The following is a 21,618-nucleotide window of genomic DNA, read 5'->3' on the forward strand; positions in this document are numbered from 1 at the left end:
TGTGTTTGTAAACAGTTAATTTATATGTTATACATCAGTGGTTTTGAAATGTGAGACATAGGTGCATATGTCATGTGTAAGGGGCCTATGTTTGGCGATCAAATTTAGTTTTCCTCTGACGCATCAGTTATAATGCCGAACGTCTCCATGCGGTGGACAGAAAAATGCTGCATGCCAAAATAACACAAGAAGGTGGCTGCAGCATGTACATGATGGTCAGCAAGTAATGGCAGAAGAGTGTATAAACATTGTGCTAGATGCAGTGCAATGGGAGTCCAATGCTGGCAAATCAACAAACTAGCTTTTCTTGTATCTATAGTACGCACGAATGTCAGTAGCATTTTTTTTTTTTTTACAAATGCAAGGGACGTTTAACTTTCTGTCCTTTAATAAATTGCCAAGCACATGCACTTAAATGTTTAACTTTTCAAAAAACTGCTAATCTAATAGTATACCTAATCTATAACAACATTGTAATTTACTTACTGCTAAAATGTTGTTGTTTTATCCATGCAAATTCTGTGTGTTTACTGCCAAAAAGTGTCCACCCCCTGTTGTCAAGCAAAGCCCATCCCTAGAGAGGGACTGCAGAAGGTGGGGTGTGTCTGTCCATTGCCTGCCAATACAAGTCTATCCAGAGTTGAGGGGAGGAGCAGAGAGACAATGCTTATACAAGTCTATGGAGAGAAGAGGGGGGGGGGGGGGAAGCAGAGAGAGAGAGTGCAGATACACTGCTAATAGATGGAGAATGAGCAGGGGGAGAGAGATACACACATACACAAAACTTCTGCAGCTTCTGTTAAGCCTTATGTACCTCCGAGTGCTGGATTCTTAGCTATACCACTCATCACTGCTGGATAATGTCCTCCATGCGGCTGCTTCTAGTAGATGTTGTATCTTACCCCAGTGCTGGAGTCTCAGCTTCACTGCTCATTACGGCTATATAATGTTGTCCATGTTGCTGCTATTTCTTTAAATACATGTGAGAGATAGAAACAGGGCAGCAGAATTCTCCACTATGTGTGGTGTATAGAAGACATGATAGCAGTTTCGGCTCTGCCTACTAGCTCAGAAAAAACTGAGAATTAGAGCTAGAGCCTGCAGAGGAGAAAACTGATAAAGAATGTAGGTTACAAGTCATATAATAGCCTGAAATTGTAGTATTTTATCATGTGTGCACACGACAGCTTATTCTGAAAAGTTAGGTACGCTTTTCACATACAATAAAGGGTTATATCAGATCATCAGTCTTTTTCCCAGAAAGAGTATCTTTATCAAGTGACTTGGACTTAGCTGCAATGCCAGACACAGCCCATGGACAAGAGTGGGTCTGTGTTGGAGGGGAAAAAAAACAACAAAAAAACCACACAGTAGATCCCCTTTGAATCACCATACTATTTGCATCAAAGAATGCCCATCACTTCAGGATTATTGTGACACTTCTAAAATCATCAACACAAGATATGTTAACCACTCGCAGACCGCCCATAGACTATAAACGTCCGGGCAGTCTGCAATTAACTCTGCAAGGACGTTCCAGAATGTCGGACAGATATACACTGTTTGCCGCTCTCTAGACAGCTGACATCACGGAGCTCTGCCCAGACAGCAATCAGCATGGTGTATAGGCATGTGATCATTGTGACATCCTGTCACAATGATCACAATATTTGCCCGTCGGCGGCACACCCCCACCCTCGCGGCAACGGGTTGTTTGGGATTAGAAAAAAAAGGTTCTAGTATTTTTCCCCAGAAACAACGCCACTCTTGTCCATGGGCTTTGCATGATATTGCAGCTCAGTCCCATTGAAGTGAATGATGTAATACCTGACTACGGAATAGAGTGACTCCTGTTTCTTGGGGGGGAAAAAGCAGAACCTTTTTTTCTAATCCCGTAGAACGCCTTTACCCTAGGTACAATATTGTGAATAACTTCTATCTGAATGCATAAAGTAATCCTTATTCACAGATTTCTAGTAAGAAGACATGTTGACACAAGTGTTTATCTTTTTAATGGAAAACATAAAATAAACAAATGGCAGTGCAAACTACAGTACTTAAAAATAACATTCTTCATTTTACATTTATTTTTTCCATATCAAAAACATTTGGCAAAATGTGAGGAAACATTGAACGCAAAATAGTTAGATATATATTTTGGTTGTCCAAATACTTAAGTTAATGAGCTTTTTGGCTTTCATTTGAATCACCATGTACAATACTACTATCATGAGTATATACACACAAATTCTATATATATATACACACACACACACACATACACATATATATATATATATATATATATATATAGTGCACTGAATAACATACATGATGATCTTGATAGAATAGCTCTAATCTTCGTCAAGAGAATCTGTCGTGGTAATACAGGCTGATGCAATAGAGCAACTTCTCCAATAGAGAAACTTCTCCATCACTCAGTAGGTCCTGCTTCCCCCAAGTATAAATTCCTTTTGTTCAAAGATACAATTTCTTGCAACTGCGTGAGAATTTCTGTAAACAGGTTCCCCACCTATATGTATTTTTAGATGGTATGGTTAATACAGCAACAAGAGATAGAAAGGCATAGTCCTAGTCAAACCTTTTTGCCCCATCTCTGCTCTTAATCACTTATGTTTCCAGGAAAAATTGCTTTGGGACGGAGACGGATGGGTAGCTATGGATGAGTTGCATCGCAACATTGTTGAAAAGATTAGAGTTGTTAGGCGGTGTTTCCATAGGTGCCAGACATGATTTTACTGTTCAGCTCAAATCCAGATTACTACTATGCGGACATCAGAAAAAGCAAAACACAAACTGGCAACCTTCAAGTCATGCCATTACCCATATCAAGTATAAAAATAAATTAGGTAGATGTCCTCATTAAATTAGCAAATTGGAAAGCTAAAAATGCAATAGAGGCTCTAAACAACCATAAAAGTGCCATACAATATGTCGGAGTCTATTATTGTTATACAGTGAAGTTATGGCTCTTTTTAGGTATGAAAACGTCAGAAGGTGAAAATAAAACTAAAAAATGAAAAAAATAAAAATGTTGTCCAATATAGAAAGTCTAGTGTTGGCAGTAGTAAAACATGTAAAAAAAATAAACCTTAAATGGTAACATAGTACCTAAATAATAATATCAACCATATTAAACAACAAATACATATCTAGATGTCTAGATAATAAAATCTGCAATATTTGTTAGAAGGTACGCCAGTTTATTTTTTTTTCTATAGAAATATTCTGGCATCACCCGAAAGTCTAACAGTTTTTACCAGTATAACCAGTATATAAATCTTCAACTTATACTCTGTATATGTGACTTGAAGATTGCACAGTTTTGGTTCATGACGGTCTTAAGGAGATTTATGCTTGAAGCTTATACTTCTTCTAAACTCCCCAAAAAATCCTAAAAAAAGAAGGCACTATTGCATGAAAACTGCAGAAAAATATAAAAGAAAACAGACAAGTAAGATCCACCTCCTCGATTCTTAAAGCTGCGGCACCACCGATAGAAGAAAACAATTACAATCCGAATTTGTTCTACTTTGTTTAATCGATATAAAAATATCCTGTAACGTAAAAGGACGTTCTGGAGATATGCTTTCCGAAACATGAAAAAAAGTGCACAAACAAGGAGCAGAATTTCTTTTGCAATGAATCACTGAAGTTCACTTCAGAAGGGCACGGTATAGCGACAAGGAATGTTTAGTTGTCCGTTCTTGTTCCATACAGAATATTAAATCCCTGAGACTAACCCGAGTTATTCTTGGAACAAATATTGATTTGGGTACGCTGAAAACGGAAGAACCAGATGTATGAAATCCCTGGAAAAAAAAAAAAGTGTGTTATTGTCAACTAACAAAGCGATGGTATATAGCTCGGATATGCCATCACTTTAGGATTGGTGGTCATCAGACCTCTGGGATCCCCACCGATCCTGAGAATAAAAGGTACTGCAGCGTGTTCCCTTTAAGTTTTCCCTGCACAGCATCGCTGCCGGCCACCCGGTTGGAAAAGGCACATTTCATTCTCAGGATCGGTGATCGCAACAGTTGGACAGCCTCAGGTTGCAGACTACTGATCTACATAGACAGTTGAGAAACTTTATAAATTCATTGCATTACTTATCTAGCGATGACACTTTTGCTGGTTGTCATGGGGCCAATCGACAAGTTTGTCATCAGACACACCCCAAACAGCTTATCTGAGTTCCTACAATGCTGTGGGAAAGTGAAGTTGGCTATACACACGAGATTGACGAAAGCCAAACTATTTCGGCTGACACCACCATAAACATGCAAAGTCGGTTAAGCATGCATACTTAAGTCAATGGGGAGAGCTAAATGGGTCACTGTCGGACCCCTCTGGAAGTGTTTCATCTCCTGTGGGAACAAAGGATAGTGCATGTTGAAAGTCATCCACACAGATGAAATCATCAGCTGTTTGAAATGATAACTGACCATAAATGTGAGAGAGAACCAAACCCACAGAGTCTGTATTCAGTGTCTGCTGATAAACTACAAGGCGCCAATTTCTCTACTCATACAAATCAATTTCTTAACACTGTGGCGCATAATGCCACATGCGCAGCGGACAATGCTGTGGCGCATTCCGCCGTACATGCACGTGATTTAATTAAAGTGCCCCCACACTAAATCGTGTGGGTGCAGTTTAACATAAACTGCTAAAAGCCGACTGTAATAAAAGCCTCTTGCCGGCCACGGACGAATCAGCTGTTGTCCTGGTTGGCAATCATTGTGATTGGTCTGTTTCTACGAGCGGACCAATCACACTGAGGACAGTCAGTGGAGGCTGTCTCTAATCCTCTCATTTGTGTGAGAGAAGAGGTTGGAGCTGTATGTAAAAAGAAATGCAGGACACTGAAAAATAAAAATTTAAGCCCACAAGTGCCCCATCGCCACCTCCATTCTTGATCTGTCACTGATCTGTGTCAGCAGTGACAGTCAAGTTCTGTCCCTGATCAGTGACCGTATCAATCCCCCTCAAGTGCCCCTGTCGCCACCCCTCTTACCCCAATACCACCATCCTCCATCTTAGACCAATCCATGCTACTGATTTGTATAAGCAGTGACAGTCAAGTTCAAGTACTCGTTCAAGTTTGAGGTTACGTTCAGATATCCAGCTCCACTGTTTTAGGAACATTTTCTGTTCTTTTATTTAAAAAAAAAACAAAAAAAAAAAAAACAACACCAAATAGTGATTAATTGGGTAGAGTTTTCAGTTTACGTCCAGGGCTAGGAATTTGTCAGGGCTAGGGCTCAAGTTTTAGTGTAGGTTAGTTAGACTAAGGTAGGTTAAAAACAAAAAAACAGTACAAAAATAATTTACGTTACAAATTACGTTTCAACTACCTTTATATCAAGTGATGAATTGTCCCATAGAAGCACTTGGGTCACCAGTCAGTTACCCCAAGTGACTCCAGCTGCACATCCGCTAGTAATTTTGTACCCCAAGTGCCAGACTTTACAACCTCTGCGGGAATTCGTTTGAACACTGCGGGGCTCAAGGAATTCTTTCACTTTTTTTTTAGAAGAATTAATAGAAATGATAGTGGAGCAAACTAATATTTATGCCCAGCAGTTTTTAGCTGCCAACCACAACTCGAATAATAAAAAAAAATCCCTTCATAAGGTCATATTGGAGTACTGACCTTTTATGTCACACACCACTGTACAGTAAGGTCATGCCCAGGGCTAGATTTCAAGTGTAACTTATATAATTATAACAATGCACATTGCCCACTCCCTCATCAGCCTGCATTTGATTGCTTATTTTAATTGGCCCATTACACTATAATCTTACATTTTCCCAGACATACAAACCACAGAAACATGTAGCCATAGATTAATCCCTACTGTACTTCAATGGGAGATAACATTTTCGCAAATACCTGCCCAACAAATGGGCCAGGTATGGCGTAAAAATGTACAAATTATGTGAGAGCAAATCTGGTTACACACATGTTCAAAGTCTACGAGGGGGAAGGACTCCAAAATAGACCCCCAGTCTGCCCCCGTCCTTAAAATAACTGGCAAAATAGTACAGGATCTGCTTCACCCCCTGCTAGATCAAGGGTACAATTTGTATCTATATAACGTCTATACAAGTCTCCCGCTACTGAAATGCCTGTTTTTCAGAGGTACTGTTGCTTGCGGAACTATCAGGCGAAACCAAAAAGCTTTGCCTAATAGTTTCATAGGGCAAAGGTTGAGAGTGGGGGAATGTAGGGCGGTGTGCACTGACAACATGATGCTTGTCAAGTACAAGTGTAACGCCCTTGTACTGACCACCATAGTCTGACAGATACAGCCCTGTCCCAGTCCGTGGAAACAGAGAGCCTGTCCCCAAACCTGTGTGTATGCAGGACTATATTACGTTTATGGAAGGGGTGACCGTCAGACCAGGTGCTATACAGCACCCTTCGCAAAACTCGGGTGTGGGATAAATAACTGGCACTGCGCCTGGCCAAAAGAGCTTTGTGCTCTACATAAAAGTGTAGAAAACAGGGGGAGATTCCTGCAATTTCAGGAAAAAAAATAAATAAAGGCTTTTATATTTGGGGAACAGGAAGGAGGGGATTAGGGCCTCAGAACGAGAGGGTAGAATAATTCCAGGGCAGCATTTCCCTGGAGAGGTTCCCTCGGCAGACGAGGAGGAGGCCACAAAAAAAGTGTTGTGTATGCTGCAAGAATGGAATTAGGAAGGACACTACACACCATCTGGCTTACTCTTTAAGGCCAAAACAGGCTCAGTCCTTAAGGGGTTAATGAGCAATTCTGCTAATACACACACCACTGCTCAATCATTTCAATACACCACCCAAATCCTTTATTTTGGCTTGTAACTTGAACATCTCAAACACACCTGTTCAGATGAGCCCAAAGGAGTTCAATTTGATTGCAATCAGAGTTTTGGGGTGGCTGGTTGTTGTTCTTGACTGAAGATACTTTTTGCAAAGACAGGAGATATGTTTTGGGTCATTACCTGGCTGTAGTGTGAAACCACAGCCAATAAGATGGGTGCCAGAAGGGATGGCATAGTGCACCAGGATGTTGTGGTAGCATCCATGGCCTCTTCGATTTTTGGTAAGGCACCAACCCGCACCACCTCTGAAACATCCCCAGACCATAATGGAACCTCCTTCATGCTTGACTGTCGGCTGAATGCAAGCATTAATCATGCACTATCCTGACGCACTACAAACTAACTTTCGCCCCTTGGGCCTGAACGATTCATCTGTGAAAAGAACCTTATTTTGCTTACTAGTGGTCCAGCTCCTGTGCTTTTTAGCCCACAATAGCCTCTTATTTTTATTAACCGGTTCCCCTGGGGGTGTATATATACAGCCGGCGGTTGGTGGCCTTAAAACCTGCGCCATAGACTATTTATGGCACGGATTTTAGGTTGCTGCACGAGCGATTGGGCATCTGAATGTTGGGTCTCCAGCAGTCAGTGACTGCTGGGAACCCTGAGGAGAAGATAGAAGCAGCTTTCTCCGCTTCCATCTTCTATGATTTCTTCTACACAGTGCTCAATGAGCGCTGTGTATATGAATAGAGGTAGGGGAAGCGCCGCTGCCTCCATTGGTCCCGGTGATCATGTGACTGGTCACATGATCGCCGGGTGCAGTTAGTGGCAGGCTGCTGCTGGGTCTAACTAGACACAGCACAGCCCTATTAGTGACAATAGTCACTATAAGGCTGGGTTCACACGACCAGGTTACCTCCGTAATGTACGTAACGTATTTTGGCCGAAAGACCCGGACCGAACACAGTGCAGGGAGCCGGGCTCCTAGCATCATAGTGATGTACGACGCATCCTAGCATCGTACATCACTATGATGCTAGGAGCCCGCCTCACTGCACTGTGTTCGGTCCGGGTCTTCCGGCCGAAATACGTTCCGTACATTACGGACGTAACATGGTCGTGTGAACCCAGCCTAAGAGGGCTGATTTCCCCTGTAACTGCAGGCCCAGTTACTGTGGAAAAACATGGTGTAAAAGAAGTAAAAAAAAATAGTCCCCCCCCCCCCCAAGGGTCTTTTCTGACCTTTGAGGGACAGACCATAGTAATAAAAAAATAAAAGTAAAATAAAGTGCAAAAAAAAAGTAATAATACACATAAAATACCCACCCCAAAAAAATATGTTTCCCCCGCCAATCATGGTCGTGAAGCTAGCCCTGACCCAATTAGCCTAGACATGTAATATATTCAAATTTACGGTAGACAAGGAGGATCACAAATAACAGGTCTATTGTAGGGTAAAACTATGTTACCAGAAAAAAATAGCTAAACAGTAAAAAAAACTTATTTTTTTTACTATTATTTTCAAACTATAAGCCTAAAAATTCTAAAATAGCAAAAAGGATGTGTATAAAACTGATATAAAAAAAGAAACCTGCATTGTCTACGGAAAAAACACAGAAAAAATCACGTCGCTAGCCCAACAAATAAAAAAAGTTATAGCCGTTTAACTAATGCATGCTAAAAATGGCTAAACGGCGTCTGGTCCTGAAGGCTCAAAATAGCCAGGAACTGAATCGGTTATAAGCAACGGTTTTCAGGCTGCAACACATCGCTTCAAACCTCTGGCTACAAGTCTGTGTTTGACAGTCGCGATTAACACTCTTTCTTTCTTCCTCGTTTCCATCAGAGCAGCACAGATCTGATGAGCTGTTTTGAATCTGTCTCATTTGGAACACATTCTGACAAATATGTCCTCCTGTTTTACGGTCATTTGAGGTTGTCCAGGTTGTGGTCTATTACATACACTCCTGTTTTTAGTGTCACGTCACCAAGAAAAAAACCTTCTCCAGGCGAGCAATTTTTTTTTATCGCAGACTATGTTCTGCATTTCTCCAATCAAAAAACAGGAGATAGGCTCATTTCTGTGAAAAACACACGAATCACATTCCTCCTATACAGAGAAATCTGCAAATCTGGGTGTGTATTGAAAATACTGAGCAGTAGTATATCTAACTTATACAATTATATGTAAATGCTACTCCCGGATGACTAAAGTTAAACTAAGCTCATGGTTGTTTCAGGGATACAGTGCCCCTCCCCAGATTTCTTTTATTTTTGCTAATTTGCCACAAGGTTTTAGATCACCCTACTAATTTTAATATCAGATAAAGACAACATAAGTAAACATAAAATGCAGCTTTTAAATGTTAATTCCATTTATAGCGGAAAAACATTTTTTCAAAACCTATAATCTCCCATGTGAAAATGTAATTGCCCCGCTAATCCTAATAACTGGTTGTGCCATCCTTGGCAGTAACAACTGCAATCAAACGTTTGGGACAAAATTACTCCACAGCGATGTCAAAAACTCATCACACTCTTCATTGCAGAATTGTTTTAATTCAGCTACATTGCGAGCATGAACTGCCAGTTTAAAGCCACAACATCTCATTGGCATTCAAGTCAGAACTTTGACTAGGCCACTCCAAAACCTTGATTTTATTCATTTTTTTGAGCCATTGGGACATGGACTTGCTTGTGTGCATGTGATTATTGTCCTGCTGAATAACCCAACTGCGCTTGAGCTTGAGTTCACGAACTGACATTTGTCTTCACGATTTTCAGATTGAAAGCACCATGTTTGACTGTTGGTATGAGTCGTCGTCGATACGCCCTTAGTGAAATTTTGGCAGGCCAGCCACTTCGACAGGTTCATCACCGTTCCAAATTTTCTCCATTTGTGGATAATGGCTCTCACTGTGGTTCAATGGAGTCCCAGAGCCTCAACAATAGATCTGTAACCCTTTCCAGACCGGTAGATATCAATTACTTTATTTGGCATCTGTATTTGTATCTCTGTAGAACATTGCATCACGTGCTGCTTTTTGAGACCACCTAGCCGGCTTCACATTGCCAGACAGGTTCTATTTAAGTGATGTCTAAATTCAACAGGTCTGGCAGTAATCATGTCTGGGTGTGCCTGGTGAAACATAAGTGTCAATTGAATTTGATTAACTGGTTGAGTTAGTAGCGAAGGGGTCAATTACTTTTTCACATTGGACCAGGTAAGGCTGGACAGAAATTTTCCTTCAATAAATTGAAGTAAACACAAAATGCTGTTATTAAATGATGTTTTAGTTATCTTGGTCTAATATTAATAGCAGTTTGATTATCTGAAACATTCAAGTATGACAAAAATTCAAATATTGGGAAGGGGGCAAAAACTTTTTTAAAGCAATGTAGTAAACACGCCCCGATGTACGCACATAATACACGCCCAGTTGTACTTTTACTTTTCAACACGCCCAGTTGTACTTTTGCAAGCCTCATTTGCATAAATACGAAAATGGTCATAACTTGGCCAAAAATGCTCGTTTTTTAAAAATAAAAACATTACTGTAATCTACATTGCAGCGCCGATCTGCTGCAATAGCAGATAGGGGTTGCAAAATCTGGTGACAGAGCCTCTTTAATGACCAGGCCATTTTTTAAGTTTTTCCATCGTCTCATTCCAAGAGCTATAACCTTTTTATTTTTGCGTCGACATAGCTGTATAAGGTCTTGTTTTTTTGCGGTACAAGTTGTATTTTTTAATAGCACCATTTTGGGGGACATATTTATTGATTAACTTTTATTAACTTTTATTTGGGGGGAAATAGAAAAAAACCTGAAATTTCGCCACTCTTTTTCGCATCTTAAATCTACGCCGTTTACCGTGTGATAGAAATAACACAATAACTTTATTCAGCGGGTTGTTACGATTGTAACTATACCAAATTTGTATAGTTTTTGTATGTTTTACTACTTTTACACAGTAAAAACGCTTTTTTTTCAAAATTATTTGTTTTTGTGTCTCCATATTTGAAGAGCCGTAACGTTTTTATTTTTTCGTCGATGCAGTTGTGTGAGGGATTTTTTTTTTGCGGGAAGACTTGTCGTTTTTATTGGTACCATTTTAGAGTAGATGCGACTTTTTGATCACTTTTTATCACATTTTTTTTAAAGTCAGGATTCACAGAAAACAGCAATTTTTCCATAGTTTTTTTATTACATTTTTTACGCCGTTCACCGTGCGAGTTAAATAATGTAATAGATTTATAGTCGGCGCGGCGATACCAAATATGTGTAACTTTTTAACTTTATTTTGGTTTTTTAATAGTAAAGCATTTTGTAAGGGGAAAAGCTGGGTTTTTCATTTTTTTCACATTTTTTTTAAATTAACTTTATTAAACTTTTTTACTAGTCCCACTAGGGGACTATAATATGCGATTCTCCGATTGCATTTATAATACACTGCAATAATACACTGCAGTGTATTACTGCCTGTCCGTTTAACACGGACAGGCATCTGCTAGGTCATGCCTGCGGCATGATCTAGCAGGCATTCACTCCAGGCAGACCTGGGGGCCTTTATTAGACCCCCGGCTGCCATTGGAGACACAGACACTCGGCGATCGTATCGCCGGGTATTGGTGGGGGAGAGAGGGAGCTCCCTCCCTCTCTCCAAAACCACTCAGATGCGGTGCTCATATTGAGCACCGCATCTGAGGGGTTAAACAGGTGAGATCGATACTAATATCGATCTCACCCGGCAGAGCAGGGACGCTCCCAGCCCTCAGCTGCCTCTAGCAGCCGAGAGCAGGGAGATTTGACAGCTATTAACTTATTCCAATGCCGCGACGTAAAAAGTCTATGGCATCAGAATAAGGCCCGTTAGTGACCGACGTAGAAACACGATGGGCCGGTCACTAACGGGTTAAAACTTGACATTGGGCCATTGCTCTGTTATTCCTTCTAGAAATTAATAAATAGACAACAGGGTGTTATGAGTTGGTGGGGGAGTGTCTGGCCCTACACCGATTTACAATGTTTAATCAGTGCTGACGGAGTAAAGGGGGTTTTACACTGGACGATTATCGGGCAGACTAGCGATCATGGGCAGACGAGCGATCATGGGCAGACGAGCGATCATGGGCAGACGAGCGTTCATAGAATTGCCCTGTGTAAACGGGAATGATCAGCAGATGAACGCGCAAACACTTGTATCAAAGTTCCTATGCCATAAAAGAGATAAGAATAACCCAATGCAAATCATAAGCACTGAGTAAAAGTGCTAACTGTAGTCAATAGTATAGATCAGCTATCACTAAGTAAAGGTACTAACTATGGTCAATAGTAAAGGTCAGCTGAAAAATACCTTGCATTAAACAATCCATACTGCAGTGTGACTTAGGAAAGGCGCGTTTACTGCAACTTATGTAAAACTACTATTTGGCTGCTCGGTTAAAAAATATCGTGGAATAGGATAAATGTATTGCGAATAGGCAATGTGAGTGGTCTTGGAAATGTGTATAATATAGCAAATGGTTTTAGAATGTTTTTTTTACATTTATTTAGGGAGTTAAGATTCTGATTCACAATGTGTAATTTTTATCAAAAGGTCTGGCGTGAGCTTAAAAAATACACAAATTTTGAAGGGTCTCTTAGAACAACTCCTATCTAGGGAGATGGGAATTGACCCGATTTGCTAATTTTGCATGATAAATCCTTTAGTATAAATAAGGGGTTACTATTTTATATATATATATATATATATATATATATATATATATATATATATATATATACATACACATATATATATATATATATATATATATATATATACATACTAGGGTTGTCACAATACCAGAATCTGGACTTCGATACCGATACTTCGTGTAGTATTGCGATACTCGATACCAAATAGATACTTTTGCCAACAATAAAAAAAAAAGTTCTTCTATTTTCTGATGTGAGGCACGTGGTATTATGCATTTTGAATCTCCATGTGTCTCACATTAATAGTAATTAACCCCATCATGTTCTCAGTCATAATGGACAACATTGGGTTAATGTGTGAGGTACATCATGGGGTAAATGACTATTAATGTGAGGCACAGAGATTCAAAATTCATAATACCTCGTGCCTCACATTAATAAGCTATAAATTTATTACGGTCGCAACGATACCAAATATGTGTAGATCTTCTGTATTGAGACTTATTTTAATGTTTATTGTAAAAAAATATTTTGTTTTTTAATTTAACATACATTTTTTTTTTTTACTTTTTACCTTTAAACTTGAATATACTGGCATATATTTATATTATATATATATATATATATATATATATATATATATATATATATATATATATATACACACATACATACATACACACACACTGGTAGTACACAGGCAGTTGTTAGGACATACCTAAGTATGTCCTAACAGAGAATATGGTCAGACAGTCCTGGGGTCCTTCAATGGACCCTGGCCTCTGTCTGCCCATATATGGTGTGTCCCTCGATCGCGTCACAGGGATTCCCTGTGTCGTGATGCAAAGGGCATCTCCCGCTTCTCATTTACCCCTTGAATGCTGCGGTCAGCTTTGATCGCAGCATTCAGGGGGATAACGACGGAGATTAGAGATTTCTCTGATCGCCGCGGGGCTGCGGCTGTGTAATACAACCATTGCCCCGCTCCTGACAATCAGTGTGTGCACGGGGTCAGCATTAGGTGATGCGGCTGGCGCTGCACTAATGAGCGGTGGCGCCGGCACTGCAGACAGAACATGGGGGTGTTTTGCAGTGAACCCACAACATGAGGTCAAAGGAGCTCTCAATGCTAGTGAAACAGACTATCGTTAGGCTGAAAAAAATTAAGAAATCCATCAGAGACATAGCACAAATGTTAGGAGTGGCCAAATCAAAAAAGTTTGGTACGTTTGGAAAAAAAGAGCGCACTGGTGATCTCGTTAACTCCAAAAGGCCTGGACGTCCATGTAAGACAACAGTGGTGGATGATCGCAGAATCCTTTCCATGGTGAAGAAAAAACCCTTCACAACAGCTACCCAACTGAAGAACACTCTCCTGGAAGTAGGTGTATTAGTATCTAAGTCTACCATAAAGAGAAGATTTCATGAGAGCAAATACAGAGGGTTCACTACAAGGTGCAAACCATTAATCAGCCTCAAAAATAGAAAGGCCAGATTAGACTTTGCCAATCATCATCATCTAAAGAAGCCAGCCCAGTTTTGGAACCTCATTCTTTGGACAGATGAAACGAAGATCAACCTGTACCAGAATGATGGGTGGAAGTATGGAGAAGGCTTGGAACGACTCATGATCCAAAGCACACCACATCCTCTGTAAAACATGGTGGAGGCAGTGTGATGGCATGGGCGTGCATGGCTGCCAAAGGTGCTGGGTCACCAGTGTTTATTGATGATGTGACTGTAGACAGAAGCAGCCGGATGAATTCTGAAGTGTTCAGGGATATACTTGCTGCTCAGATTCAGCAGAAATGCAGTAAAGTTGATTGGACGTCGCTTCACAGTACAGATGGACAATGACCCAAAATATACTGCGAAAGCAACCCACGAGTTTTTTTTAAGGCAAAGAAGTTGAATATTTTGCAATGGCCAAGTCAATCACCAGATCTCAACCCGATCGTGCATGCATTTCACTTGCTTAAGACAAAACTTAAGGCAGAAAGACCCACAAACAAGCAACAACTGAAGGCAGCGGCTGTAAAGTTCTGACAAAGCATCACAAGGGTGGAAACCCAGCGTTTGGTGATGTCCATGGGTTCCAGAATTCAGGCAGTCATTGCCTGCAAAGGATTCTCTACAAAGTATTAAAAAGCATTTTATTTATGGTAATGTTAATATGTCCAATTATGTTTGAGCCCCTGAAATGAGGAGGCTGTGTAGAAAAATCGTTGCAATTCCTAAACGTTTCGTAGGATATTTTTGTTCAACCCCTTGAAATAAACTTGAAAAAGTCTACACTTTAATTGTATCTCAGTTGTTTGATTTCAAATCCAATGTGGTGGCATGCAGAACCCAAGTCATGAAGATTGTGTCACTGTCCAAATAACTCAGGACCAAACTATATCTAGAACTTCTACTATTTAGATACAATTAGTTTTGAGAATTCATTTATTTTTGCCAAAAACAAAAGGTCTATCCCTGAAAGAGTGAAAAACTATTTTGATTAAATATAATTCGGATGAATTATTGAGTTTGGTGTGACTGCCATAACTTGTTTCTTCTACCATGAAAAGTGGTGCATTTTGTTTAGGTTTTTTTTCCTTCTCACCTGTGGGACAAAAAAAAGGAGGGGAGGAATATAGAATTTTGTAAGAATGTAATATTGTGACTGAATTAATGTTGAATCTAATATGTCTGGGATAAAACTTAAAAAAACAAAAACGTGGCAGTTTATTTTGAGTTGTTTAGGGGACAACTTTATATACACATGTAGCAGGATACGGAGCGCAGGTATACAACTAGATGAGCATAGTGGTTCCTGACTATATATGTATATTGAAGGAAAGCCAATATCCACACAAATTGGTCTTCACTACTACTGTAAAATACACCCAACTTTATGACACTAATGAAAAATTCCCTATTAGGCCGTATTGACACATTGCAGACTTGGTCAGTATTCTGCATCAGTATTTGAAGGCAAAACCAGGACGGGATCCTATACACAGGGGAAATATAATGGAAAGATTTCTGGCCACGTTAACGTTTTGGACTCGACATGGATTTTTACTTGGATTCCGTGTAAATTGACATTCAATGCATGCAAATGGGGTTTGCGCAACTAAAAATTTCTGCGCATAGTTTTGGTTGCAGTGGAAATGGCGAAGTTTAGCCTCATTGAATAACAATGGGGCTAATCCTCGTGCGGACCTGTTGCACACACAGCATCACATCCGCAGCAGAAATCAGAGGGCCAGCCTCGGATTTCTGCCGCAGGAATACACATTACATATTAGGTTGACTTGTAAACAGAGCCGAATACTTATTCGCTTCTTTGGATCCACTCCTGATTTTGGCTTCAAAATACTGATGCAAATCTGCAATTTGTAAATGAGGCCTTCAACCACGAGGCAAGGAAAGATTTTGAACAGTGACTGCCAACTGGCAACCTTGGATGTGGTATCTTTCTCATTTACGTAGGCTTTTAAATGCCTAGAATCGGTGTTTCCTCCGTTTGTATTTTGCTAAAAACAAAAAAAGAAAAAGAACAGATTTCTGGGGATATTTAGACTATTTTTTTTTACAGCTCTGATTACCACAGTAACCGGTACCGTGTACGCCCCACTTACAGGAGCAAAACAGACCCTGTGGTGACATTCACAGGCAAAACTATTATTCTGGATCATCTAAAACCCAGCAGCTTTACCATGTAGAGGGCACCCGGCATTTACAGCGCTGTGTATTATGTAAAATAGGAAACAGAAGCGTTAATCTACTTCCGTCTTCTTTCCTGATTGCAGGGGCTTTGTATTTGCTATGTACATTTACAAAGGTGCGGTATTAATGTTCAAAAAAAAAAAACAAACATGCTGTGTTTTTTTTGAAGTTTTGTGTGGCACCTCTATGGCTAAATGTGAATTTCGCCTATGCATTGCTAGTGTGTTGAAGGTTTAAAACCTGTATCAGGTGTTTGGCTACCTATTGAATGTGGTTGCAGCATTTGGTGAATCTGGGGTGTGTGGTTTGTGTTGGATGTGAAATGCCCTAAGTTTACAGCATGGAGTGCAATGTAAGTGCAAGACTATTTACACATGACAAAACGAACAGATGATTCTTTTTTAACCCCTTAAAGGAACAGTGTCACCACAATTTTTTTTAAAATATTTTAAAGATGTTATTGCTTTATTAAAAACGTTTGGATTAATTTGTGTGTTTGTGTGTTACTTTTTTTTATTTTTACACTTTTTCTTCCCTATGGGGGCTGCCATTTCTTTTTCCATTTCTGTATGTGTCGATTAACGACACATACAGACATGGAATACGGCAGCTCCAGTCCCATAGGGACTGCGAACGGGGCCCGTTCCATCCACTATCATGTACGCCGCTGTGTGGGAACGGCGCATGCGCCGCTCCCACACAGTTCAATTTGAAATGCGCGCCGTCCGGCGCCATTTTCCTGTGGACAGGAAGTCGCGGCCGGACAGTAATATTACTACTTCCGGTCGCGGCTTCTGGACTTGTGCACATGGAGCAGCGGCAGCAGACAGAGCGGATGGACCGGAGGGAGCGGCGGCGACTGGAGCAGGTAAGGGATTTCTATGTATGTTTGTGTTTCAGTGTGTGTTTACTACTGTATGTAAACCTACTACACTGTGTGTTAGCGCAAAAAATGGCGACACACAGTGTAGGAGGTTAGACCGTTCAAACCCCTCGTTTCTCCCGGCACTAGCCAGGATAAAGGAGGGGGGATTCTGAGAGCTCACTAGAGCGAGGGATTTTTACCCAATTTTGCAGCATAAAGCAATGTGGTTGCTTTACCACATGCAATGCTGCAATTTTGGGAATGGCTCCATCTAGTGACCAGCAATGGAAAATATTATAAATTAGAATCCAATTTATAATATTTTCTGACTCGTGAAAAAAAAAAAAAAAAAAAAAAATTAGAACAATGTTTAATCACCTACACACTAATTGTTTAACTAAAAAAAAAAACATGTTTTGCTGGCAACACATTCCCTTTAATGCCCAGATCCAATTTTTCATTGACGTGGCTTCCATATATGAGGCCTTGTTTTATGTAGGAGAACCTTTATTTTTTCCCTGCACAAATTGGGAGGGTACATAAAATTTACTTTGCAAATTATGTCATTTATTTTTGCAGTGTGAAAATAGGAAAAATCTATTTTTGTCTTTTTTTTTTTTTGTCCCGCTCAAGTTTCACGTTAAATTCTTCAGATTATTATGGTCGTGTAGATACCGAATATGTGTAGGTTTTTATGTAATGTATTTTGGACATTTTTGTATATTTTGTTTTGTTAAAAAAAAATTTAATCCCATGAAGAGATAACTTTTTAAACGACTCTTTTTTTTAAACTTATAAATGTATTAGCATACTCTTGAATGCTAATACTTTACACTACGTCGTTTTGACACAGGCTGCTATTAGGGCAACACAGCAGGCATACTGAACAGACAGCCCTGGGGTCCTTTCTAGGTCCCTCCTTATAGGACTGACTGCAGAAGGTTCCGCCAGTCTACAATCGCGTCACTGTTTCCAGTAACGCGATTAAAAAGTAGAGTCCTGTTTGATCATGCAGTGGTCGCGGACTGCGGCAATCAAAGGGTTAAACAGCTAGAGTCTGAGTTTCCTTCAATCCCAGCTGTACTCAGCAAGCGTCTCTAAGTAAAGGAGTTATATATAGAACCTGCTTAGAGAATGAGCGCCCACTGGAGTGCCCATAATCTTTTTCTACATGGATGCCAAAAGACATCGCTGTAGACTAAGGACACCACCCGTCGTCAAATGATGGTGGTCGGTCTTTATGGGGCTAAAGACCTCTTGGACCAGATTTGGTCATAAAGGAATGCAATAATTAACAGACTTTGTAATGATTAGAAAAATGGGGCTGCTTTTTTTTATCCAGAAACGGTGCCACTGTTCATAGGCTGTATGTGTTATTGCAGCTCACCCCCATTCACGTGGATGTACAGTAGCTGAGCAGCAATACCAGACAGAGGTGGCGGACAAGAGTAACAATATGTCGGGAAGAAAGCTGCCACGTTTTATTTAATCTTATTACTTCTGTCATTCATACTGCTGTTATTATTTCTATATTTTAATATAAAAAAAGCATGATTCCTCTGCCCTTCCTTACCAGAAGAGTGTCAATGAAAATACATTTTAAATCTATTTAACAGACAAGTTATTTGGTAACAAATAAAAAATTCTGCTCAGATTTCTGGCTTTGTCATTTACAGAGGGTACATAAAGGAATTTCAGCTTTTTAGTAATTCACTTCTAAACGATGCTGCAGTAGGAATTTGGAGTAAGAGGAAATATTTCACATTTCGTATAGAATACGTGAAGATTTCATGTTTTTTAAGTTCTATTTCTTCATGCTGTAAATCCAGTGTATTGTACTTAAAATGACTACCAACTACAGGTCATAGAATAAGAGAGCTTCCTTGTCCCTTCAGACACAATGCCACAAGGTCGGACCTTTTATATGACAACCTTGTGTGATCTGAGGGAAATTATAGTAATGCAGCACAGCTGCCAGCGAAGGGTTGAAAACCAGGTCAAATCCGCAGGAAGCAGCAGAAAGCCAGAGGCAACATTATAAATGAAACAACCCCCAAGGGAGTTGCAGCAACCAAGGAGTGATGTCCTTCAAACTTTAGAATTATAGAAAGGTGAAAGTATAATCAAATACTTCTGCTTGACATTTCAGAGAGCAGACAGTATTTTATCCAACATAACACTCTACTGAAAAACTACTTTTTATTTCTCGAGAGAACAGGGCGTCAGGAAGAACGGTAAAATACTAAATTTTTGTTCAATTTTAATCATTTGCTATTCCTTTTATAGTGAACGTTTGCCTTTATGTAGATTTCATAATGACGGATACATAAGAAATCAATCAAGGAAAGACTATCCACATTGCTTTTTCTTAAATGGAAACCGCATTTTTTTTTTTTTTAATTTTTTAAAAGCCAAGAATAATTAGTCATGAAGAAATTTCACCATCACGTAACCTAACAAGTAAGGTTCTGCTCACACTCTTTAAACAATGTGAACATAGCCGGACATATATGAAAGATGTTGTATAATAGTATACTCCCCATTCCCTTTAATAGTCCCAATTAGGGTATGTTTACACGCAAAACGGATGTAAAATACGGAGCTGTTTTCAAGGGAAAACAGCCTCTGATTTTCAGCCGTTTTTCGGACGTTTTTGGAGCCGTTTTTCTATTGACACAATGAAAAATGTTTTTTCCCAATGAAATCAATGGGCAGATGTTTGGAGGCGTTCAGCCTCCGTTTTTTCAGCCGTTTCTCAAAGCGTTTACGGCCCAAATACAGCTGAAAATAAACCATGTGAACATACCCTAACAGAGCACAGTGTGGTGTTCTATCCAGAAAAACATGCTAAAGTCAATGAGGGAAAGAAACAGATTAGTCAAACAGATCATATCCGTCATTGATCCTTTAAAAATGGAAGCCAGGATACCAGAGTTTAAAGGACCTAACATGCGAAAACTACAACAACTCTAAACATTCTAGAAACGTATATATCTATATATTTATTTGGGATGTGGTGTCTACTGGTTGGCAACTTGCCACTACTTATTGCCCTGATCTTTATTCTTTGCTTATTATTTTAGCAATGTCAAATAACTTACTTTATATATTTGTGAGGTTGTGCTTTGCATTAGTACCAAGTTACATTTGGCAATAGTATTTTTGTCTAAAATGTATATAGCATTATATACTGTAAATGACTGCAATGTATACTGACCGTTGAGCACCATTCTGTGGTTGTGTATTCCCATATTTATGTCTCCATTATTTGTTTAAATGTTGATATTGAATAAAGATTTTTATGTATCTGTATTACTCTGGTTTCTCTTTTTGGTGTTGATGAAACATATCTGCATAAATATTGACATTTGAACTCTATTAAACGGTTTACACCAAATTAACTTAGTAATATAATGTATTTACAAAGGCCTCATGCACAGGACCGTGTTTGGTCCGTGATATACGGACCGTATGCCGGCCACATTTCCGGGACCAAACACAATTCAACTTACTTTGAGCTTTCCTTCTATGTATTTTGATCCCTGATCTCCCATTTTTGCATCTCTTTTCACAAAGCTGTCCTTCTCTAAATGGGAACTACATTTCCCAGAAGTGCCCTGCGCCTCTACCGGGCTGCAGGCACCTCTCCAAATCCAAGACTGTATGCTGCCGACCTTGTGATTCCACTAAAAGTTTCATTGGTGGTTCAAGTGGGTCGTCTTCTGTACAGCGGTGCTTGCAGAGTAGCACTTACTGAGCGGCGGAAACTGAGCTAGAGATACATACAAAGCGAGGAGGGAACAGAGGTCTTCTGCATATTCTTGCCCTGTACTGAAGATAGGGAAACTGTGCAGGGAACCCGCCTGTGGTCAGAGAGAGACGACGAGTGAATAGAAGAAAAAAAGGAAAGGAAAAGCACATGCTCCACCGCCAAGCAAAGAACTGGAGGTCGTGTCCAGTAGCAATGGAAGGTAAGCAAAGAATTGGGATAGCATATTTAGGGGATAGAAGTTAGGAATGGTGGATTTTTAAAAAAATGTGTTTATTTGCAAAAACAAATGCTTTTAGGCAGAATACAAGCTGAGCCACCAATGTGATCTTGGGAATACTCCTTTAACATTAGTACCACTGACAGGTGAAGTGAATAACATTGATTATCTCGTTACGATGGCACCCGTAAATGTGTGGAATATATAAGGCAGCAATTAAACAATCAGTTCTTAATGTTAATGTGTTATAGCAGGAAAACTGGGCTGAGCAACTTTGACAAGGGCCAAATTGTGATGACTGGGTCAGAGCATCTCCAAAACAGCTGGTGGTGTGGGATGTTCCCGTTATGCATTGGTTCATACCTACTAAAAGTGGTCCAAGAAAGAACAACCAGCAGCATTGCCTGATGGCAGTGGCCGCTTTCAGCAGGATAATGCGCTCTGCCACACTGCAAAAATTGTTCAGGAATGGTTTGAGAAACATAACAAAAATTTAAGGTGTTGTCTTGGCCT

At 39.8% G+C, this 21,618-nt stretch overlaps 1 protein-coding gene across 3 annotated transcripts in view; it reads right to left on the reverse strand.

The window, feature by feature from the left end:
* Nucleotides 1-3,153: 3,153 nt before the first annotated feature.
* Nucleotides 3,154-21,618, reverse strand: part of TAF4B (TATA-box binding protein associated factor 4b) — a 158,900-nt gene continuing 140,435 nt past the window's right edge. For 2 of the 3 annotated variants that reach the window (XM_075826320.1, XM_075826319.1), the window contains exon 15: nt 3,154-3,833. In XM_075826320.1, coding sequence (XP_075682435.1) covers nt 3,678-3,833 — 156 coding nt within the window. In that variant the 3' untranslated portion in view covers nt 3,154-3,677. Of the gene's footprint in view, nt 3,834-9,484; nt 9,977-21,618 lie in introns of those variants that run through there. The other variant, XM_075826322.1, reaches the window with a different exon arrangement.

Source organism: Rhinoderma darwinii, chromosome 5 (genome assembly GCF_050947455.1).
Source record: "Rhinoderma darwinii isolate aRhiDar2 chromosome 5, aRhiDar2.hap1, whole genome shotgun sequence".
In the NCBI taxonomy this organism is placed as follows: Eukaryota; Metazoa; Chordata; class Amphibia; order Anura; family Rhinodermatidae; genus Rhinoderma; species Rhinoderma darwinii.